This window comes from Mesoplodon densirostris, chromosome 4 (genome assembly GCF_025265405.1).
Source record: "Mesoplodon densirostris isolate mMesDen1 chromosome 4, mMesDen1 primary haplotype, whole genome shotgun sequence".
In the NCBI taxonomy this organism is placed as follows: domain Eukaryota; kingdom Metazoa; phylum Chordata; class Mammalia; order Artiodactyla; family Ziphiidae; genus Mesoplodon; species Mesoplodon densirostris.
This window is the reverse complement of record NC_082664.1, coordinates 87,116,191-87,139,734: the sequence shown is the minus strand read 5'-3', so window position 1 is coordinate 87,139,734 and position 23,544 is coordinate 87,116,191. Positions and strand designations below refer to the sequence as shown.

General features: G+C 52.9%; 1 protein-coding gene across 2 annotated transcripts in view; it reads right to left on the bottom strand.

Moving 5' to 3' along the window:
• Positions 1 to 23,544, bottom strand: part of MAPKBP1 (mitogen-activated protein kinase binding protein 1) — a 51,828-nt gene that overhangs the window by 4,136 nt on the left and 24,148 nt on the right. The window contains exons 4-28 of one of the 2 annotated variants that reach the window (XM_060096665.1): positions 12,682 to 12,744; positions 12,400 to 12,457; positions 11,487 to 11,657; positions 10,969 to 11,106; positions 10,528 to 10,710; positions 9,799 to 9,959; positions 8,819 to 9,008; positions 8,098 to 8,244; positions 7,709 to 7,884; positions 6,619 to 6,710; positions 6,226 to 6,351; positions 5,775 to 5,845; positions 5,482 to 5,603; positions 5,132 to 5,207; positions 4,910 to 5,021; positions 4,673 to 4,736; positions 4,277 to 4,411; positions 3,933 to 4,069; positions 3,673 to 3,728; positions 2,376 to 2,612; positions 1,737 to 1,903; positions 1,361 to 1,506; positions 1,042 to 1,239; positions 800 to 884; positions 220 to 503 (exon numbers count right to left, since the gene is read on the bottom strand). In XM_060096665.1, the coding sequence (XP_059952648.1) occupies positions 220 to 503; positions 800 to 884; positions 1,042 to 1,239; positions 1,361 to 1,506; positions 1,737 to 1,903; positions 2,376 to 2,612; positions 3,673 to 3,728; positions 3,933 to 4,069; positions 4,277 to 4,411; positions 4,673 to 4,736; positions 4,910 to 5,021; positions 5,132 to 5,207; positions 5,482 to 5,603; positions 5,775 to 5,845; positions 6,226 to 6,351; positions 6,619 to 6,710; positions 7,709 to 7,884; positions 8,098 to 8,244; positions 8,819 to 9,008; positions 9,799 to 9,959; positions 10,528 to 10,710; positions 10,969 to 11,106; positions 11,487 to 11,657; positions 12,400 to 12,457; positions 12,682 to 12,744 (3,395 nt within the window). The remainder of the gene's footprint in view (positions 1 to 219; positions 504 to 799; positions 885 to 1,041; positions 1,240 to 1,360; positions 1,507 to 1,736; positions 1,904 to 2,375; positions 2,613 to 3,672; positions 3,729 to 3,932; positions 4,070 to 4,276; positions 4,412 to 4,672; positions 4,737 to 4,909; positions 5,022 to 5,131; positions 5,208 to 5,481; positions 5,604 to 5,774; positions 5,846 to 6,225; positions 6,352 to 6,618; positions 6,711 to 7,708; positions 7,885 to 8,097; positions 8,245 to 8,818; positions 9,009 to 9,798; positions 9,960 to 10,527; positions 10,711 to 10,968; positions 11,107 to 11,486; positions 11,658 to 12,399; positions 12,458 to 12,681; positions 12,745 to 23,544) is intronic. The other variant, XM_060096666.1, reaches the window with a different exon arrangement.

Below are 23,544 nucleotides of genomic sequence, written 5' to 3'. Positions count from 1 at the left end.
CAGGGGAGACAGATACATACACAGGCCAGGTGGTGAGGACAGCGTCCCGGCTGCTAAGGCTCAACTCTCCAGGAGCTGCTGTGCCCTGCACATACCCACTAAGGGGTTCCCACTGGCAACCACAGTGACACATCAGGGCCACGTGAGGCCACCTTCCTCTAGCACGCCCACGGGCTCCACGCTCCCCACACCTAGAGCTGAGCCCCCCAGGCTCCTCACCCTGTGGCACCAGACTCTGCACTGACTGGGCTTTCTGGAGTCCACCTGAGGCGCTGGCTGTGGCCACTCTCTTGGGGGCCCAGCTACTGTCCGGGTTGAGACGGCGTCGTGGCAACAGCACAGGGGCTGCCTGCTGGGGGCCAGGGTTCCCAAGGGAAGGCCCCGCCTCCGGGGGTGCTCCTGGAGGATTGGCACCACTGCCCCTCAGCTGCTCGCCGGAAGCCTGCGGCACCTGGGCTGGCCTCGATGTCATTGCCAGGCTTGAGGAAGATGGGGATGGTTCCCTAGGGAGGAAATGTGGAAGGAGGCCCAGAGAAGGCTCAGGGCTCCTCCCTGCCAAGACGGGGAGAAGCTCTCACAGCACTAGAGAGGCACTAGGAGAGAAGGGCGGGCACAAAGCCAGCCAGGACAGCTGTCCCAAAACTTGGAGTGCACAATGCTGCTGGGCATGGAAGACAGAGCCTTGGAGAGAAGAGGGCTGCAGGCTGCCCCAGGCCCAGGGCTGACCCTATTGGGAGCACTGCAAGGTTAGGAGAGCTGGAGCTCCTTGTAGGAAAGTGAGCTGCTGTGGGGACAGTACCTGAGTGAGGGGCTCTGCACTTGCAACAGGAATCGTGAGGAGATGCTCCGAGACTCTGTCCGCTCTGGTACCCGGACTGGGCCCCCTGCCAGGGTGACAGAAATCAGGGACGGAAGCAAGCTCTTGCCCAGACTCTGCCTCCCCTAGAAGGCAGCCCCCGGGCATGGCCTGCCCTTGGACCCTCCCTCTCATCGGGGCAAGGAGGAAAGAAGGGTAGGTTGCGGTGACCAATGTGACCACACCTGGAGCAGCTCCATTGGCCAGAGTCTCAAAGTGCTGTTTTAGAAACTGCTCCTGGTCCGGGGTATGGGGGCTGCCTTCCTGCACCCCGTAGGGGCCAGTGCCTCCCTCCTCTTCCTCCTCTTCCTCATCACCCTCGGCTGGCTCTTCAAGGTCTGAGGAAATGCCATCCACACTCAGGGGCTCCGTGCTCTCGGAGTCTGGATGTGGGGGAGGGGGAGAGAAGCATCACACTGCACCCCTCCGTCGCCAGAGCCTCCAATCCCACCTCAGTCCACTGACCCACGTGGTCCCGGCCCTCCCTCAGGGCTGCAGCCCCACCTTCATTGGGATGCTCAGGGCTGGAAAGGCGACTGCTGCTGAAGTCCACGGAGCAGGCGCTGTCAGGGCTGTGCTTCTCTGAGCCCCTGCTGCCGGCATACACTCTTCCCAGGGTCCCTCGGGCTGGTGCCTGCACCTGGAACTCCCTGCCAGAAAGGCCAAGAGGGGAGAGAGGAGGCAGTGCGCAGTGGTGAGCAGCAGCCCCACCGGACCCCTGCCTTCCTTCTGCCCCACCCGTGAGCAGGACTGGGGATGAGGCAGCGGTGGACAAGCCCTGAGTGCCTGGGGCCAGCCCCCCACGCAAAGACAGAACCCTCGGAGGGAAGGGAAGAAGAGGCGGGTGGTGCATGGCCCCAGAAGTCTGCAGGACCCTTGCCTGGTATCCAGGGTGGGGCTGTCACTCGGCTCCGGGTAGACAATACCGTCTTCGATGGGTGTAGGCTCCAGTTCTTGGGCAAAGACCCCTTCATCTTGGGACAACAGTCGGATAATGTGGGGGCAGGAACAGGGTTGGGAAGCCTGAGGCCGGGGGCGCTTTTCATTCTGGAAACACACAAAGGGAAACACACATTCTGGAAACATCGCTGGGGTTGCTGACGTGAGTGAGGGTCTGGGAGAGGAGGTGGAGGTGGGCAAGGATCCAGTGGGCACCAATTCTGGGGGAAGCTCCGACTCTGAGGACAGACACCGAAAAGCCAGGCTGGGTTCCAACTAGCCTTCTTGAGCTTCTGGAAGAACTACATTAGCACTCTGGGCTGCCAACCTCCAGCCACCACTTCATATCATGAGCCCTCCAAGGAACCCAGCCCAGGACAAAGGCTACCCTTTGCTTCTGCACCCCAAGCACCGTACCGCACAGCCTAGCCAGCCCCACCTGACTTTGCAGCTCAGGTTACCCATGTCCCACCGAGGCAGAGCAAGCACAGCTGGACCAATGCTCAGGCCCCAGCTGTTGGCAGAAGGCTGGCTAAAGCTGCCTGGAGATCTCTAGTTTGCTGGGAGAAAGTGGGCTCACCTGGCTAGCATGTGAGGTCTCAGGGGCCTGCCGACCATGCTTCCCAGGACCTGAAGGGCTCACAGCCAGAGAGTCCTGGCTAGGGCCCCGAGGACTTGGGGCCAGCGCCTCCAGCTGCCGCAGGTCCAGCATGGAGCGAACACTCAGCTCCACGCCTGGCTGAGCCCAGCGCCCCCTTCTTCTGGGTCCTTGGTTGGCTGCAGGAGCTGGATCCAGGAACTCCTCTGTCTCCTGTGCCTGGTGTGGGGAGGGGGTGGGAGAGGAATAACAGTAACAATCACACAACAGTCTTAGCAAACACTCACATGTCACCTACTATGTGCCAGGCACTTTACACGTATTAGTTCATTTAATCCTCACAACCACCTTATGAAGGAGGTACTACCATTCGCCTCACATGTACAGATGGGAAAACTGAAGCACAGAGGCCTTAAGTAACCTGTTCCAAGTCCCACAGACAGTCTGCCTGCAGGTTACAGCTCAGGTAGTCTGGCTCCAGGGTTCAGGCTCTCAGCTTCACTCTGTGTCCTGCCCTAGAGGACCTTCTGGTCTTCGTCTTCACCGGTGTCACGGACACCTCAGAGCTGGGAGTCTCTAAGAGGCCCCCACTCTGAGGACAGCCCCAAGTCCATTCACAGCACCAAGGACAAACCAATGGCCCCGGCCTGAGACACATGGCCTGGTCAGAAGGCACCAGACACCACACCACCATCATCCCATGAAACTGCTGCTGACGATGAAAGGTGCTGGAGCTTGAAACCCTGACGTGGGACAAGGGAAGGCTGGGCAGCCTCTGCAAGCCTTCATCCTCCTCCCGGCCACCCTGAAATTGCCACTCAGCTATTGGTCCTCTTAAGGCCTTTTCCCTCTAACTCTTCTGGAAGTTCTGAGCTTATCTCTTCACCTGGGTCTTTAGAACTACAGTTTCTCCAGATTTCAGTTCTTCGACCCTTTGACTTTCTTGAAATTTCCTTGTAACCATTCAGCTTAGACCCCTTTTCTACTCCCCACCTCAACATGTTCTTTGTTTACTCCCAGGCCCCCAGGAGGCTGAACAAGTGGAGTACTTCCCCTAGTGGTGACTAATCCTTGCAGGCCACAGGGAGGAAATACGTAGACTTCGTCACCCCTCACCTGGAACCAGCCCAGGGGCTCGAGCTCCCCTTCCTTGGACACAAGGGGTGGAGCACGTGGGCGGACCCCATGCCCAAATGCCTCCCCAGGTGCAGAGGGCCCTGCTTTCACCATCCTTCACTTCTTGTAACCTTGCAAGGACATTTTAACGACAGTGACTCACCCGACTCATCTCCCAGTGGGACAGGCTTCGGGGCAGGGCAGCGCTGGACACCGAGGCTAGACAGAGACCAGCAGTCAGAGAGAGTTTCGCACCCACCCACCGTGCAGCGCTGGTCCCACAGCAGCCCACACCCTACGAGGCTACAACAATGCTCCAGTTTCCTCAGCTCACACTGCTCTCATTCCCGCAGCCCCCGAAAGGGCACATCTAGCCACTGCACCAACTGGTGCCTGTCTGGTCCACATCAGACTTCCACAGACCTGGCTCTTTCTTGGTACCCTTGGCGAGGATGGGCAGAGCTGGAAGTTCTTCTTCTTCAGTGCCCTCGTCTTCTCCCTCCTTGTCACTGTCTGATGACAGAGCTAGTCCAGGAGATAGCATCGATGGGGCCTCGTGCCTGAGTCCAAGACAAGGAAGGTCAGGGGGAGGGGAGACTCAATAGGGAAAGAGGCCGACATCTTGGGTGTTCATGTGGGAAACAGGTATTGGGAGATACAGAGTTTCTGAATGGCGGGTCCAGAGCAAGGAGGAGGAGCCGTGCCACCACAGCGAGCAGTCTGGATGCCCACCCACCACTTGTCCATACCCCACACTCTGTTCTCACCGGTTGGGTCCAGCAGCCCTCTGGGGAGAGGATGGTCCTTGCTGCTTGCCCCCTCGCTGATGCTGGCGCAGCTCGGCCAGACGCTGCCTCATGCTGATGGTCATCTCAGAGCTCAGGCGCCACACAAATATGCAGCTGGGGTAGAGCCACAGAGGTGGGTGAGGGAGAAGTAGGTAGGTAGGTCTCTGTGGGTGGCAACACCTCTAGTACCCCTTTCTCCACAGGCTGGCAAGGAGACCAGAGCCACCCTCCAGTGCCAGGTCAGGCCCAGTCAAGAAATATCCCTGTTCAGCCCTACTTCCCAAGACATCACTGAGTTGAAGAGAGGGGAGGGACAGGGTGTGTTTGTGGCACAGAGGAAGAATCTGTGTCTCAGGGAAGCTGGCTTCTGCTCACCTGTCCCCTGACACGGAGATGAGATGTTTGCAGTCATTACTAAATTTCATGCCAGTGACAATCTCTGTGAAGAACAAAGAATATGGCCTATGAGCCCCCCTGAAGTCCCAGCCAAGTGTCTGTCCCAACACAGGGGCGGTTAGCTAGAGGGGAGGGACAGACAGTTTTGCTGGGACCCAGGAAACTAAAGGAAGAAAGAGAAAAGTTCCAGGGGGAGAGTATCAGGGCTACACTCACCTGAGTGGCCAAACATGGTAGCCACACACTCGCCTGAGGAGAAGTCAAAAATGGAAAGGTTCTTGTCGGAACAGCTGGTAGCAATGTAGATCCCTGAGGGGTCTGTCTGCACCTGAGGAGTGGGACATACAGCTGGACGAGGACAGGAAGCACCAGTCTCTCTCCACCCAGCACCCCGTTCTCCCATTCTCTAGCCCAACACCCATCCTACTGGGCCCTTACCTTAATCAGAGTGCCATCCTCACCCTGCGACCCTTTAAACAGCTTCTTCTGCTTCCCGCTGCTGATGTTAAAGATCCTGTGAAGAAACACACTCATTCACATGAGGAGGAGGCCACAGTCACTTGGGTGGCAGCAAAGCCAGCATTCACCCGCAGCTCTGTTCTCTCTGGAAGCCACTCCCCAACACCAAAGGGGCTACCACCTCTTGGGTGAGGCAAAGTGCTCATTCTGTAGGCTCAAGGGGGCACAAAGTCCTGGACAAAAAGATAGACACAGGGCTGAGCTGCCTAGAGCTGACTCCCTCGGGCACGAAGGAATGTGGTCAGATGGCCTGAGAAAGGGATGCCCACCGAATATTTCGATCCTGGCAGCCGATGGCTGTGTACTTCCAGCTGGGCTCCACATCCATGTCATAGAGGGTCGTCTTCCGTACCACGTGGTGTGTCCGTGTAAACTGTACTCCATCTCCAGACTGCAGGGGTGGAGCATGAGGGCAGACCCCACGCCCAAATGCCTCACCAGACCCAGAGAGCCTTGCTTTTGCCGCCCTTCACCTCTCGTAACCTCAGGTAGGGGAAACGTAGCGACCCCACGCCCCACCCACAAACCCACTGCCCCATTCAGGGACACCCAGTAACCTCACCTTCTGTGCAGTGCGGAAGTAGATGCTCTTGTCTGCTCCACAGCTTATCATGCGGACTTGCCCATCGCTGGCTATGGAGGAAAGGGGCCTAGCTGTTCCCACTGCTCTCACCACAAGCAGGCCAGCCTTCCCTCCGCTTCCCTCCCCATGTTCCCTCTATGGAGCTACTCTACAAGGCTGAGACAACCAATTATATCAGGATGCTTCCCTCCAAACCTAGGCCTTCCTTCCTCCCCATTCTCAGCCAACCTGGTTGCTCAGGGTCCCCTGGACTAAGAGTCTATATTCCACCTGTCTTCCCATCCAGCCCCGGGCCGGCCAGCTGCTGTCCCACATGCCACTGTGACGGGCATACCCTTCCCATGGAGGCAGGACGCAGGTGGCAGTGGGGGGGGGCAGGGGAGATGTCAGTAGTAGGCGGAAGAATGTATCTCAATTGCGCTGCCCCTACCTGCAAACTTGACAGCTGTGATGGAGGATGAGTGCTCGTCCAACGTCTGCTGTAGGCTGTACTCCCGTCCAGCATCCAACACGTGGATCAGCCGGTCCCGGCTCGCTGATGCTAGGAGCTTCAGACCTGGGATTGGAAGAACTCCATCAGCCCACGAGTGCCCAGAGCAGGCCCCTATCTGGGTCGAGCAAAAAGGAACTGAGCCCCATATCCCTAAGCCAAGAGAACCACAGAGAAGGGATAGAGCTGTCCTCCTCTAAACCTGTAATGACACCAAATGAGTCAAAGGATTTTCAGTCCCACGTCCAACAGCCAGGATAGATGTAAGTGGCACTAGCAGGATTGGAGGAGCCCTGTGCCATTCTGGGCTGGGTACCAGGCATCCCTCTTTACCTGTGTCCGGCTTAGAGTACTCCAGGCATAGAATTTCTGAGTCATGGGCCTCCACCTTCAGCATCTCATTTAGGGACTGTAGTTCGTGCACCCTGCAAAGATGAGAGAGGAGGGAGGGGGTCACTGCCAGGCTGCAGGAGGAGAGACTCACTCCGCTTCCTCTGCTACATCTTCTCCCCTGACCTTTTTTTTTTTTTTTTTTTTTTTTTGCGGTACGCGGGCCTCTCACTGTTGTGGCCTCTCCCGTTGCGGAGCACAGGCTCTGGACGCGCAGGCTCAGCGGCCATGGCTCACGGGCCCAGCCGCTCTGAGGCATGTGGGATCCTCCCGGACCGGGGCACGAACTCATGTCCCCTGCATCGGCAGGCGGACTCTCAACCACTGCGCCACCAGGGAAGCCCTCCCCTGACCTTTTTGAAAGCTTATTTTTTTATTTTTGAACTTTCAGGTTAGAGAAAAGTTGCAATGAGTACAGAGGGTTTCCATATTTCCCTTACCCAGCTTTCCCTAATGTTAACGCCTTACATAACAACAGTCCAGTTGCCAGAACCAGGAAATTCACGTTGGTACAATAGTATGAACTAAAGGCTGTATTTGAATTTCACCAGTTTTGCCACATCATTTTTCTGGATCCAGGATCCTACCCAGAGCCCAGACTGCACTGAGTTGTTATTCCTCTTCAGTCTCCTGTCTGTAACAGTTCTTCAGTCTTTGCTTACCTTTCGTAACCTTGACACTTTGGAAGAGTACTGATGCTCTGTCATACGTACCTCAATTTGAGTTGGTCTGTTGTTTTCTCATGACAGGACTGAGTGTTCTGCATTTTTGGCAATACCACAGAAAAGATGCTATGTCCTTCTTAGTGCACCATGACGGGCTTTGTGATGTTGATATGAGGATGTTAAGCCTGATTACTTGATTAGGATGGTTTCTGCTGGGCTTCTTCACTATAATTATCCTTCCATTGTATAGGAATATCTTTTCCCCAATCTTTTAGAGCCAAACTTTTCAAAAGCTCTATCCCTGCTGACTAACTCCCCCAGCCCAGACCATGAGAGGCAGGCAGTACCCATTCCAGACCTGGCATTACCTGAGTGTGCCCACACGGTCCCCTGAAGCGAGATGCTGTCCGTTGGGGCTGATACACACAGAGCGAATGCCCACTCGGGGATCCATCAGGGACCCATCAGCTTTGTCTCCCCCGGGCAGCTCAGTGTCCAGCAGGGCCTGAGTGTTCCCATCCACATAGATGATCTTAATGAGGTCCTAGTGGAGCAGGTCAGGAGAAGTGGGTAAGGCAGCCCTGACCCAGTACAGAGGCAAGGGGAGAGGAATGCTGGGCAAGACAAAGCCTTGGCTCGCAGGGCCCGGCCAAATAAGAGGTGGAAGATCAAGGTCTGGGGACCCAGCTCCTGAGAAGGCGGTGTGAAGGCGAAGGAACGTGGGTGCTAGGCATGGAGTGGGGGCCCCATGGCTCACATTGCTGAGGATGTTTCGGTGCAGGGTGGAGCCATGCACCCCAGAGCTCTCTGTGTTCCACAGGCGGATAGTGTTGTCAGAAGAACAGGTGATAAAGGAACTGGGGGGCAGGCAGGCCTGGTTACTGTCCTTCACTTCGGGGTAGACCTGAAGGGGCAGAGGGAGCGAAGTCAGAGCTTCAGTTAGGGAGAGTCCCGTGCCTGCCCACGGAGATGGAAGGGGATGACATTAGGAGCTGATGCTGGCCAAGGCTTAGCCCCACTGTCTGTCACATGGTAAGCAAGCCGTAACTACTAGGTACTCTTCAAATCACTGCGGGAAAGCACATTAACCAAGCCTCTACCATGTACCAGGCACTCTTCTATGTTTCCCACTCACATTATTTTACTTAATTCTTAAAACAATTAGGTGAATAGGTACATTATTTCACCACTGAGGAAATGAGGCTTGGTCAAGTTCAGTAACTCACCCAAGATCACCCAGCCCAGGACAAGGCAAAGCTAAGGATGCACGGGAACACACTGGAAGAAGCCTGAGACATATAAGCGCTAAAATTCAAGCTCAACCCTCAGGACCCATCTGAAGGTATGTGGACACACAGGGATGTTGCTGGAGAAATGAGGAGGCAGCGGGAACATAACGTTCTACCTGGGGATCCCCACTTTCTGTCCTCACAATGGTGTCCCGGCAAACCGGGTCAGTCTCGAGTCAGCCCACCTACCTCCACACTCCAGACGCAGGAGGAATGATACAGAGCCGAGTACACCTTGCCCACTTTCTTGGGGTCCCTCACGTCCCAAACATAAATGCTGTGGTCGTTGTATACACAAGACAGCCACTGATTAGTAGGATCAAAGGTCAAGGCAATGGTGTCTGGATACCTGGCATTCGCCACTCCAGAGAAGAGGCGACTGTGAGGAAGAGGACAGAGCAAACTGGTGAGTGGGGAGCTGACGGAACGAGGGCTCGAGGGGAATGACAACAGAAGCCCCCCCAACAAAGGAAGGGGCAGAGCGCGGGAGCCCTCTCCAGACCCGCAGGCTTGGAAGCAGCTGCTCGAGAGGAAAAAGCTGCCTCTGACAGCTCTCAGCTGGGAGCTGACCCAGCACTAGCTGCTGGGCCAGGGTGCTCTCCTGATGAACACAAACGAGGTCACAGGACACCAACGTGAGACAAGGTAACTCTGCGGTCATGACGGAGTGAGACAAAAACAAGACCACTCTGTAGTGGTGTCTGAGACAGGTGAAAACAAGATCACTGTACAAACCACAAAAATGACCAAACATCACCGTTTTCCACCTTTCAGGACTGACTGCAACTTCTTTACCAGTTACAGCTTTAGCTCCATACCTTTCCTTCCACCTTTCAAATAAAATTAAATGTCCAATTGTAGAACTGCCCCCACTTCCTCACAGCACCCAGCCAGAGCAAAACTTCAGTCCCTGGAACCAATCCTAAAATCATCTAACACAAGCCCAAATCTGACACTAAGCCCCTCCTAACGCCTACACACTGAGACACTCCATGGTCCCCCACAGTGCGCTGTGTACCAATAAAGCCACATTTGTGTCTGTGCAGAGATGTTCCTGTAATCTTTGGGGGTACTGATACACCCTTCATCTTATTCTCTGAAGCACAGACAAGGAAGGCTGGGTGTGGAGTAAGGCTTTGAAATGGAGGCAGGGGGCCCACACAGCTCACCTGGCCTCTGTGACACTGGCAATGTCTGTCCCCAGGGCATGGGGCCGGGGCAGGGTGCTGAGGAAGTGCAGGTTAGAGGGGTTGAAGAGGCGCACGGTGCCATCAGCGCAGCCACAGAAGATGTAATCCTGGCTCACAGAGATGCAGTGGGCCACGGTGGTCTGCAGGCAGAGGGGCTCAAGTCAGTATGGCCACCCACTCCACCCCTCCTCAACAGTCACCTGCCAAGAGCAGACACCAGCCAAGGCAGGAGGCGAGGGGAAAGCAGCCCAGCTGCTCTGGCCCGAGCCCCTCAGCTGTTATCTAGAGACGCCCCGCCCTCCAGCAGCAGGCGGCCGAGGGCTCACAGCCACGTGCAGATGGGGGATGGGAGTCCGGGAGCCTTCTAAGGCACTAGAGGTTTTGGCAAAGAGGACAAAATAGGAAAAGCCCAGCAAAGAGAAAGGAACAGCATGAGAAAGAGAGGAGAGTCTAGCACCACTTACTCTGAAGCTGTCTGTGTTCTGAGCAGAAGAGGAAAGCAGGGAAAGAAAGACAGAAAGAGCAGGGAGGAGGCAGTTACACAGATCTGCTCGGGCTGGAACTGGGCCAAGCTCTGGCTCCCTCAGGCCTCTTCCTCCTGGGGTCCCCTCTTGCATGCAGGGCCCAGCCCCTGTACGGACAGTCCTCCCCTGAGCTGAGACGCAGGCAGCCCTCACCCACCCCACCCACCTGGACAGAGGTACTTACTCTCAGCTCCACCCACTTATCCAAGAGCCTCCGATCACTGAACTCGCACAGCAGCCCTGAGGATGTGATGCAGAAGGTGCTGTCCGCCTTCCTGCCTCGGCCACAGGCCACGTCGGTGAACAGGTTGTTCCGCAGCTCCCCCAGCAGCCCGGAGCGGCCCAGCAGGGGCACGGTGGCATTCACCTGCAGAGACGGGACACTGTCACCCACCCATCGCCGCCCCGGGGCCGCCCTGGAAACCAGGCCCTGGGGAGAGGGAGGGAGGAGGTGCAGCAAGGCTCCCTTGCCCTCTGAGACTACCCCTCAGCCCAGACAGCATTTGGCTCATCCAGAACTTCTGGAGGGCTGTTGAGAAAGCAGAGGGGCCCAAGGGGAGCAGTCTCCTGGGGTGGGCTGAGTAGACCCTGGCCCTGGGGGCTACTTCCAGCCTGAGCACCTCACCTTTGAGGTCTTACTGTCATCAAGGTACCAGAATTTGATGTGCCGGTTGCCAGCAGTGACAAAGTAGCTACAATCTTCAGAGAAGGACACCGCAGTGACCCGACTGGACACCTTATTGGAGGCCACCACAATGTTTTTCTGGAAGGAAAGCCAAAGGAAGAATCGAAGTTCTGCCTCTTGGAGCTAAGATGAAAGAGGCTCAGAGGATGAAGGAGGGTTAGATAGGATTTGTACTTTAAAATATGTTTCTTTCCAGGATTTACTGGTCAGAAAAAGAAGGGAGGAAGGAGAATTCTTTTCCAGAGGAGTTGAAGAGATTCATTGCCTCTGGAGGTCCTCGGAGGCACAAAGCTGGCCTCTTTCTACCAACATGCTTGGCTACACAGTTGCTCTTTTCTGCTTCAGGTCATTTTCTAGAATAAAACTGAGATCAGCAGGGTGGAATGAAGGGGTTCAGGTCCCCAACTGGCCCTTGGACCCCCATGAGGCTGTGAGGCCGGCCCACCCAGCCCACTCACCTTCCAGGCCCAGACGTTGACAATCATGTCATGTTGGTAGCCCACAGAGACAATGTACTTGGCACTAGGGGAGAAGGCCACACAAGCCACGCCATACTTATGCTCCTGCAGCTCCGCCACCTGGCTGTGCTCGGCCACGTCCCAAACCCGCACGGCAGGCATGTGCCCACTCTGCAGGGAGACAAGAACTGGAAGTGAGGGCCAGAGGCACACAGCCTCCCCTAGCCTTTCAGGGTGGGGCCTACCTCTCCAGCTACTGGGCACAGTCTCTCTAATGAGCCCCCGGCCCAAAGCAGAGTGCTACACAAGGCAAAGGTGTAGAGGAAACATGATAAGTATCTCAGGATAACGACGATTATCAGAGAGAGAACACCCCCAGACTTGGTTCAGTATCTCCGGGTGAGGGTCTGCGCCTCTGTGTTTGTTCAAAGCTCCTAGAGGGATCCTGATGGGCAGCCAGGGTTGAGAACCACCACCACCCATGCCTGTGCCTCCCTGTAAGAGACTGAGAAGGGAGAGGTGTCCCTCACGCGCCCAGCAGGGGGCGCCCAGGCACAAGGAATATCTTACGGCAGTGGTTTTCAAAGTGTGCTTCCCAAACCAGCAGAATCAGCATGATCTGGGAACTTGCTAGAAATGCAAATTTTGGGGTCCCCCCGCCGTCCCAAACCTATAGAACCAGAAACTCTGGGAGCAGGCCCAGCAATGTGCACTTTAACAAGCCCTCCAGCTGATTCCGATGCCCACTAAGGCTTCAGAACCACTGTTTTAAGGTGCAGCCAAAACCGGGATTTGGCATCCGTTCAGGAAGCCAGAGCGGCAGCAGCCCTAACCAGGCCCAGGACTGTAGCTCTCTGCTGAGGCCAGGCCACCCACCCTCTTCAGAGTACTGCGGCCCCCTTTCCACACTCACCTCTCCAGTGACCAAGTACTTGCCATCCGGGGAGAAGGCAAGGGCCGTGATGGTCTTCCTGCAAGAAATGAGGCAGGCTCAAAGGGGCACTGGCAGCCCGGCCTAAGCCCGGCTCCCTCACAGTCCCCCCCAAAGGCAAGACCAGCAGACACCAACGGCACATGTGACATTTCCCTAGCTGGCCCTGGGGCCCAGTCCCAGTCCCCAGAGCCACAGAGACCTCAGACAATGCCCTTCTCACAGACTCCAGGAGATGCCCCCTGAGGGCCCAAACCCATTTACCTGGAACTGTTGAGGATGTGGTGCTGTTTGTGTTTCCGGGGATTGAACAGCACGACCACACACCTGGGGAGATGAGTGAGACAAGTGACTTCAGCACCAAACCACAGCTCCCCCAGGAGCTCCAGGCCCCCAGGCCAGGGAGCTGGGGTGAGCCAGCTCAAGGGGGCTCCACTTGCCACTGAGGGCAACTGACCGCTTTCTTCTGGCAATTTGCTCTTCCCACTTCCTTTCCCACCCACAAGGGTCCATCTTGCAGCCTCATGAGGGGGAAAGGGCTCTCTCCAAGCCTAGCCCCACCAGGTCCCTAAGCACCAGCGCCATCTCTGCCACAAAGGGCAGCAGGGACCCAGGCCTTCCCACAATCCTTGCACAGCCCAGGAAGCGGGGCAGGAGGGAAGAACTCATGTGATTTGGGCAAAGCAGGCCACAGGTATACATACAGCCAGTGTGACATGGAGCCACACGTGTGTCAAGTGTTTGAGCTCCAAGGAGTGAGGCCTCTCACGTGTGTGCCCACCTGTGTACTTGGCAAGAGCCAACCCCCCCCCCAGCCCCCACACACACCCTCTATGCGTCAGGTGATGGAGGGGGCAGGAGGCAGGGAACCAGAACTGCTAGGAGGCTCCTTACGACTAGTGACTAGCAGGAGGGGCAGAGAGAGCCTGAGAGGGCCTGGGGAAGCCCAGCCTCGAGAATCCCTGGCCCCGAGGAACCTGAGACGGACCCTCCGGACTGCCAGAAGACAATGGGAGAAGGCTGGGAGCACCCTCTGCAGCCAGAAGGCGAGGCTGGATGGGATCAGGCTCAGACTGACTTTCCAGAGGCAGCTCCAGAGGGGAGGCCAGGTGGTAGGACTTGGGGGCAAGAAGCGGGAAGCTATGGACAGCAGTGTTCTCCCTCAGGCTCCCCGGCTATCAGCATGCCCGGGGGCCCACAGCTCTTCTGCCCCATTGCTTCATCAGAACTGTAACTAGCTGACAGCAGCAAACGTGGAGCCTGCTACACCAGGTAAGGGGATGGGGAGAGAAGGATGAGAGGGCTACGTCCTCCAGACTCAGCCTGGTTTAGTGGGAAGGCACTGCAGACCCCACATCTGAAACCCACCGCTTGCCAGAAACTTGAAACGAAGGCAGGTACAAGCCGCTAGTGAGGGCTCAGCATCTCAGGCTCAGTAAACCACTTCCATATGCAAACGCCACAGGTAATCACTGGGGACACTGGGATCTCGGAGGGACACCAGCTCTGCCCAGAACTGCCAGGCTGACGGACAGCCTTGGAATTCCTGAGTCACATCATCTTCTCCTCTAGTCCCCTCCCCCAAATCCCTCCTCACTGTTTTCTTTCTTCTTCTCTCTCCATCTCCTAATCTTTGTTTCCTTTCTCCTTCTCTCTTTATGCCAACTTCCAGTCTCCCACTTCCCTTCTAGAATGCCACGTCAGGAGGGTTTTTAAAAATATGACCCAAATCAGATGGCTTTGGAAACTCTGTGCCCCATCACTCTCCCTCCCCCATCCCAAAACACACACACACAAGCACACTTGTCCAGCTTCTGTGAGGGGCAGTCCAGGACACAAGGGGCCTACTTCCTCCAAAACAGGTAAGATTCATAAAACCTTAGAGTCGGAAGGAAGGATGGAAGGAATTAAACGCACTGTGCTAGGTGACTTTAAAGATCACCTGGTCCAACCCTCCAAAATATTGAGGTGAGGAAACCTAGGCTCCTATAAAGAGCAGAGCCAGCTCTGCTCATAGCTCTTCCAGCGTCCAGGCCTCTTTACATCAAACACGCGCAACTCTGATCTGTGTCACCCCTTGCTGAACATCCCTGGGGCGCTTCTAAGACCCAACCCCTTAAGTACCATGAAGACCCTGGGTGGTGTGGCCCCTGCCCACCCTCCAGCCTCACCCTGCACCATGCTGCAACCACATCCTTTCACTCCCTTTAGCTTGCTATGCTCCCCTGACTCCAGGCCTTTGCTAGAGCCCCTTCCCTTGTCTAGAGTATTCTTCTCTCCCTTTTCCAACTAGTTAACACATAGTCCTCTTTCAGATCTCAGGTCAGATGGCCTCAGTACATGCTCTCACAACACAGTTGTATCAATCTTTTGTGACATTTATCACAACTGCAATTTTGCAATAGTTTAATTTTAAAATGTATTTTATTGAAGGGTACTTGATTTACAGTGTTGTGTTTAATTTCTGCTGTACAGTAAAATGACTCATTATACATATATATATTCTCTTTCATATTCTTTTCCATTATGGTTTATCACAGGATGTTGAATATAGTTCCCTGTGCTATACAGTAGGATATTTATTGTTGATTGCCTCCCCCACCAGACTGTGTCTTCCATGAGGGTGGGAACTGTGCCTGGTTTTGCTCACTGTTTTGTCTCCTGTGCCTAGCAGAGTCTGGCCCATCACAGTTGTTCAAGAACCGTTTATTGAATGGATGAATGCCTCCCTTGGTCCACTAGCTTGGTCTACTGGGGTATCCATAGGCCCAGCTCTCCTCCCTACTGCATGCTCCACCTGTCTTCTATGCAAGGCGGCACCGAGGATCTCCAAATCCTCAGAGGCAGTGTGGGACGGTGGGAACACTGTGAGCTTTTGAGTCAGAGACCAGGGTTTGAGTCCTTGTTCTGCCATGTACAGCTTTGTGACCCTGGGTAAGTCGCAAGCCTATTTCATTATCTGTTAAAAAGGAGCCACTAGGATCAAGCTCTCAGGACTTCTGTGAAGATCAAATAATTTTTTTTGGACACACAGTGGGAGCCAAACAAACGGCAAATCTTACTATTACTCCCCCTGGAGCATGGACAGGAAGCCAAAAGGGACTCCTGGCAGTGGGGAACAAGGTGCTCAGGGACTGTGTCAGGTTATTCCTTCAGAAAAACGGAGGTGAGTCCTGTTAGGATCTGAGTAATGGTAAAAACTCTAAAGGAGGCTTCCTTTAAAGTTCTGGGAAGGCAACCAAGGAAGGAGAGCTGGGTTAAGCCTGGGGAAAGAAAATATCTACATCTTCATCCACTTAGGAGATGATAAGCTTGGAAGGTAGCAAGGAAGGGATGGGGGAAATGCTGAGGGAGAAACTACCTCAAGTGACTAGGACAGCAGCACAGAAGCACAGAAAGAGAATGGAAGTGACACCTCCTGGCTAAGTTAAAAAGCACCACACGAGAGTTTCAATGAACTCTAAGCACGAAGGCCTTCACTTCCTTTCATAACCGATCTACTGCTCTTCACACAGTGGGCCCAATAATAAGAGTTACCATTTATCCAGCACTTTCTGTGTAGCAGGCACTCTGCTAAGCACCTTAGAGGTCTGGTCTTAGCTAATCCTTACGACAAGCTTGTGATGCTGGTACAATCAGCCCCACTTCAATGTGGAGAAACGAGTTCAGAGGTCTTATTCAAGGCCTCTCAGCTAAAGCAAAACATTCCAGAAGCTGTGCTCTCAGAAACGCAGAGTGGAGTGAGTGGGAGAAAGGAGAGAAAACTGAAGCTGAAAAGGAGAGACAAACACAGAAAGCACACTGACTTAACGCACAGAGCACCAGGGCAGGAGCCTCTGAGAAGAGGCAGAGAAGACTGGGGCGCTTGGAGGGAAAAAGGATTCTGGCTACAGAATCTTTGGAAATCATAACAGGGCACATGAAAATTATAGCAGTTATAGTTCAAAGTTCATAGATCTAGATATTTAGATTTTAATATTTTATTCAGTGTATGAAAAATGATAACCCCCAGGCCTGCCACCATCACGCAAAGCCCACCAAGTTTTCGGGAGAGCTGACGTTTTCTTGTGATCTGTGCCGCCCGGCTAAGGTGGTCCCCTGCAGGCTCATCCTCTCTGGTGATGGCCTCCAGTCTGAATGGTGCTGGGTTACCTAGCTTTCGGATCAGCTCCAGATAAACCACAGCAGAGGGGTTCAGCTCAGAGCTGATCTGACTTGAAATGAACTGATGCAGATTCCGATAGCCACATTCCAAATCCAGAAAAAGTAGGTGATGAGGGCTCCTTTAAACCCGAAGCAGCATGGTGGCCTTTCAAGGGTGGCTGAGAACACTCCCCAAGTCACCGCACATAAATTCTGAGTCTTGCTGGGCCATAGCATCCTCTGTTTCCTGTCTCCCCTAGGGTGGACTCCATGGCGGAAGAAGGAGGGAGAGCAGCATGTGTGTGTAAAAAGATAATGCAGACAGAGGATGACTAGCTATGAGGCAACCTCTCCCTTCTCTAACACCTCCCAATCCCCACCCCCCAGTGTAGCCTGGAAATTCTCATGTGTGGGACGGGAGAGTTAAGCAGAGGAGGGAAACACACACAGGTAGGGCAAGCTGAAATTTTTACTTCTAATTATTCAAATTTGGAAACCTTCCAACACAGAGAAAGAGGAAAAAAGAGACCAACCCTCGGTCACAGCTCCAATTGTGAGGACAACAATGCAGATGGTGAAGGCAGAACTTGGCAAAGACCTCCAAGGTCCCCCTGTGCCCAGCTTGCTGAGGTCCTCCCAAGAGAAGAGACCTCAAAAACACTGATGTGGGAGCCTCGTCAGTCTTCTCTGACCTTTGAGCAAGTTTCTCAGTCTGCTAGGGAGGGAAGGGTGGGGTGCAGTTTGTACCAATCTTTGGCCCTTGGTCTCCACATCCTTTGACCCCTGGCCAGCACAGCAGGCAGTCACTGGCACGTGCCCTTGCAGCAGTACTGGCTGCAATTCTCCATATGATAGGGCTGGGCTGGCCCAACCGGCTGAGTCCCGTAATTCAGAACCCCAGGGTACAGGCACAGGGAGTCTGCTCACTCTCATAGGGAAGCAGTGAGGCCTCAGTCCCTCGGGGCCTCAGCCTGGGAGTCATGTGGTGGAGCACCCATACCAGGTGCTGGGCCCACTGCCCAGGAAGTTCTCTGAACCAGGAAGGGCCAAGCCCTCGCCAGCCCCCGTCCCTGGACAGGTCCAGGCCCGCTACCATCACCAAGAGCCCAACATTCCCACAGGATCCACCTCTTATGACTCTCCATCCTCCAGAAGGCAGAAACGAATGAACCCTGGGATGAGCAAAGAATGCAGAAACACACACAGGGAGCAGGACACAGAAGGTCTGAGCAGGGACCCTGCACCTTAGAATTTCCTCTTTCAGACCAAGAAAAATCAGAAGGTGACTCACAGAGGCACACCAAAGGTCCTTCAAGCCTTGCTCATACATCACCCTGTACCCCTACTTAACATTATAACCCCACATCCCCACATTCCCTATCCCCTTTCACTGCTTCTTGCTTATACTTTTTCCAAAGCACACATCAATTTATAATATTCCATATAATTTACTTTGGGGGAGGGGAGATGATCTATATTCATCACTAAGACTGCCAGCTCTGTAACAGTAGTGTTTGTTTATTTTGTTTACTGTTACATCCCAAAGGCCTAGAAAACTGGCACTCAGTAAATATTTGTGAATAAATCTTTAAGTCATTAGCTACCAGATCTCAAAGCCCTAACTCCCAAGGAACCTCCTGAGTAGCAGGCCCCACGGCAGGTCCACAGTTCTGTCCAGCCTTAGACTTCTAGGACTCACTGATGCTCGAGGGCACTGTGATGATAGAAAGAATAAGAAAACTGGGGTCAGGCAGACCTGTCTGCTAACATACTGTGTGATCTTGGGCATATTCCTTAACTTCTCTGAGCCTCAGTTTCCTCATCTATAAAGCAGGAATAATAGTATCTATGTCTCAGAATTGTTGTGAGAACTGAAAAAAATAATATGCAAAGTAACCAGCTGGGTGCTCCTAGCCATCTTCTTGAAGGGTTCTCTGGGGCACCAATAACAAGGAAAGGGCTATCCAGGGGTTCAGCAGTTGCAACAGGAACCCCAACTACGGTATCCATAGAGGACTTGCAGGATACTAGTGACTCATTAGGGTCCTCCTCCAGGTGTGGAATTACAAACTGTCCCTCCTGATTCACTCCCAAAGGGGAAATCTTATAGCTTTAATTATTCTAAGAGATAATGGGTCTAGGACGCTTCCTAGGGCATCCTTGGTTGTGGTCCTCTTCAGGACCCACATGGAACCCAATGCCTTCCAAATAAGCAACCCTCTTAGGCCAGCCCATGAGACCCACTGGCATCTCTGTTTCTGGGATGCTCTATGAGACACACACGCCCCTCCCCCCCATCAAAGGCATGAGAAAAGACTTGGCAGTAATAACCCAGTGAATAATGTGGTCACTGGTGTACAGCTACCAGTACACCTCTCTCTGTCCAGAGGACTCTAAACATATTCCCTTCTGGGACAAGAGGTGGATGTCTGTGAGCTGCAAGACTCACAAGCCAGGTCCAAAAGCAGTGTCTGAGCCCCTTCCTCTCACTCACTATGGTCTAGCCACCATGGCTGCTGTTTAGCTACTCAAACAAGTGAATTGATTCCTCCTTTCTTTGGGACCGTTGTAGTTGAGGTCTCCTCCACCTGGAAGTGCAGATCTTTACACATAGATTCCTCTTTGTCACTCAGACACCAGCTCAAATGTTACCTCCCACTGAGCCCTGACCAGCCAGTCTCAAAGTAGCCCCACCCCACCCCACTCCCAGGTATTCATTTACTCTCCTTTTCCATCACCCCGGTTCATTTCTTCAGGACACTTACCACTCTCTGATATTACCTTGCTCATTTATTTGTTCACACGCTTACTGTCTGCTTGCCCCTCCTTAAACCCCACAGAAGCAGTGACACTGTCTTATTCACTGCTGTATATATATATGTTCTGCGGCTGGAACAGTGTCTGGTCCAAAGTATATTTTCAACAAGTATCTGCCGAACAAATGAATGACTATATCGATGAACAAGCTGTTTTGGGAAGAACTACAGGGCCCCAGTTTTAGGTGTGAGATCTGTAGGGAAACCAGGAGAAAAGGCACTGAGGGGACTGGTGCCTGTGAGTGCCCTTGCATGTGATTCACAGCCATCAGGGCACCAAGTCCAAGCATCCTCTTCCCTTAGGTCCACCCGGTCTGTCCACCACTCCACACACTCCCCGGCAACCCCACACACAGCGTTTACCACAGAGAGGAAGAAGGGAGCTGTAGGCTCCTTCAGCTCAGATGTCACTAGAACACAGTCCAGGAGGAGACTCTGTGCTTTCACGTGCAGTCCAAAGCTTTGGAGCTGGATCTCAGCATAAATTCCAATATGCGCTGAGTAAATGGAGGGCCTTCTCAGGAGAGATGGGTTTCCCCTCCTCCTCCCTGCTTAAACCACCAAGAGGTCTCCTTTTGGCTGCTGCATAGGGCACCTCTCACGCCAGTAGCTGCTCTGCAAAGAGGCTCTGCACTCAGGCCAGGCCCTGCACCCTGGCGTTAGGGGTCAAGAGAAACCCACTCTCCAAACTCACTGACTCCACAGTGGCAACAGGGGCTGTGCTGGGCTCTAAAGGCCCTGAACCCTCTACCGAGCCAGCCAGGGAAGGGGCCCAAGTCAATTATGGGTGTTTAACTAAACTGAGTGCCTCAAAGCTATCTGGGGACCAGCTTGGCCTCCTAGGGCAGGGGGCTTAAAATGTGACAGGTGAGGGTGGGCTTCCTGTGGGAAAACAACAGCAAAGGGAGAGCTCTGGAGAAGAAATGCAGGAAGTGCTAAAACCGAGGGGTCTCTACCCAGAGACCTCAACCCACCTCTGCCTGACACACATCCTTCTCCACCCCACCCTCCCTGAGCTGTTTCATTTCCTTTCAGAAAACTTTGTTTTGGTTTGATATTTGCCTCTAGGCCTCTGGGAGAATTTTCTGAGCTTTGTTTCTCTTCTTGTTTCTAGGATACCTGAACTGCTCCTAGAGCAACAAGCGAAGTAGGAACTAGAGAGTGGGGGATGGGCGGTGGGGTTGGGATCACCAGATAGGAAGAGAAGGAAGACAGAGGGGAGGGAAAGAGCCTGCTTTGCTCACACAGACTTTGGTGGCCCCCAGATACCGCAGAAGCACATCAGGGAGCTCTAGCACAGAGCAAAACTAAAACACCCAGAAAAGGGCCATTTGCAAAGAGAGATCTCCAAGTTCTAGGAAATCAAAAGGTCAGGAAGTGGATCAGGGCACTGCCCAGGGCTGGCCCAAGCCAAACACACTCAGGAAACCTACTAGAGGTGACTGCAGGGAAGCTTCCGTACACCACCTGGAAGGATAATGACCCCCAAGGCACAAACGCCAGGCTGGGACCTGCCCATAAACAGAAGCACACACCCTTAAAGGCGCCAGGTCTGGGGTCTGGGGCGGATGGGGAAGAGAGGGACCAGGGTTCCACACTCCCCAGAGCAGGGACACAGGACTCAGCACGCACAGAGCAGCAGCCCAGGCCTTTCCGGCCCATCCCACATCCAGCCCCAGTCCCACCTCCAACAAGAAGGAACCTAGCTTTCCCGGGCCGAGGCAGGCATGAGTGAATTCCCCGGAGGCAGACTGCACAGGGTATCCAGCAACAGAGATCATTCATCAACTTGCTTCTGGAGGGGGAGAAGGAGGCCAGCTCAGCCTCTTCAGGGTAAAGTCAGTGCAGCTTCCACAGTCCTCTACCACAGACGTCAAATGCCAAAGGGCCACTCAGAAGAGACAGACCCCAGAACCTAGGGGCAGAAGGGTCCCTGGCATAGACTGAGCTGCCCGTAAATTGGCTCTTCTCATTCAAAGAGCAGGTAAACAGCTTAGGGGAAAAGCAGCTTTTAAAAATAAGCAGCAAGTCTGGTCTCCCTCCACCTCATGCCACTTTAGAGTAAGAGCTCTGCAGTCAGACTTCTTGGGTTGGAGTCCCAATACAGACACATACTAGCTGTGTGACCTAGAGCAAACTGCTTACCCTCTTTGAATCTTAGTTTCCCTCCTCTAAAATATGGGATGAAAACAGTTCCAACCTCACAGGGTTGCTCTGAGTATTAAATAAAATAATTCCTGTAAAGTGCTTAACAAAGTGCCTGACACAGAAAAGGTTCTTGATAAAGGTAGGGATGATAAAACTAAAAAAAAATCGTATATCTGATACAAAAACTACAGGAGTTGCTGTGACAAATCACACTAGGGAACTCGGCATTCCCAGTTGATGGTGGGGAAAGAGGCGGAGCAGTGGCCTTCCCAGTTTCACTTTCCTGTGCCCAGCAGCAAGGAACGGGGGACCAGAGAGAACAGACAGAGAAGGAGAACCAGAAGCAGGAGAAGCCCCAAGCCTCCAAAAGAAACACTTCTGCAGAAGCTTCAAGCAACTATGGTTGGGGGTTTCTCATCAGTAGGAGGAGAGGAGTGAAAAGGCTGCAAGGGAAAGAAGAACACCAGCGCTGGAACCCTTCCTCTCTTCCAGGGCACTGACATCTCTCAACGTGACAAGAGTAGTCAAATGTTCTGAGAAGCATTATCCATAACAGCCAAAAAGTGAAAACAACCAGAATGCCCATCAACTGATTAACAGAGAAAATGTGGTATATGCATACAATGGAATGTTACTCGGCCATAGAAAGGAATGAAGTACTGATACCCAGTACGACATGTTATGAACCTTGAAAACACTATGCTAAGTGAAAAAAGCCACTCACAAAAAATATGATTCCATTTATATAAAATGTCCAGAACAGGCAAATATATAGAGACAGAAAATAGATTAGTGGCTGCCTAAAAGCTGGGAGCCTTGGGGGAAAATAGAGAGTGACTGTTAATGGGTGTGGGGTTTCCTTTTGGGGTGATGAAAATGTTCTAAAATTGATTGTAGTGATGGCTGCACAACTCTGTGGATACACTAAAAACCAATGAATTGCACATATTACAATATTGCTTTTTTTTTTTTTTTTTGCAGTACACGGGCCTCTCACTGTTGTGGCCTCTCCCGTTGCGGAGCACAGGCTCCGGACGCGCAGGCTCAGTGGCCATGGCTCACGGGCCTAGCCACTCCGCGCCATGTGGGATCCTCCCAGACCGGGGCATGAACCCGTGTCGCCTGCATTGGCAGGCGGACTCTCAACCACTGTGCCACCAGGGAAGCCCTCTTTTTTTTTTTTTTTTTTTTTTTTTATGCTTTGGATTTTTGGCCATGAGGCACGTGGGATCTTAGCTCCCCAACCAGGGATCAAACCCATACCCCCTGCATTGGCAGGCGAAGTCTTAACCACTGGACTGCCAGGGAAGTCCCTGAATTGTACATATTAAATGGGTGAATTGTGTGGTATGTGACTTACATCTCAATAAAGCTGTTTTTAAAAACAACTAAAAGGTAGATATTAAAGATACTGAAGATGGTGTTGGGAGCTGTGTGCATATATACAATGGAATATTACACAGCCATTAAAAAGAATAAAATAATGCCATTTGCAGCAACATGGATGGACCTAGAGATTATTATACTAAGTGAAGTAAGTCAGACAGAGAAAGACAAATATCATATGACATGACTTATACATGGAATCTAAAAAACTATACAAATGAACTTGTTTATAAAGCAGAAACAGACTCACAGACTTAGAAAACCAACTTACGGTTACCAAAGGGGAAAAGTGGGAGAGGGATAGATTAGGAGGTTGGGATTAACATACGCATACTACTATATATAAAATAGATTATCAACAAGGACCTACTGTATAGCACAGGGAACTCTACTCAATACACTGTAATAACTTATATGGGGAAAGAATCTGAAAAAGAATAGATATATGTATAACTAAATCACTTTGCTGTACACCTGAAACTAGCACAACATTGTAAATCAACTATATTCCAGAATAAAATAATTTTTTTTAATTTTAAAAAATAAAATAAAAATAAAAATGACTAAAAGGTAGATATTAAAGATATTGAAGATGGTGTTGGGAGCTGTGTGAATACAAAGTGTGAATCTGTAT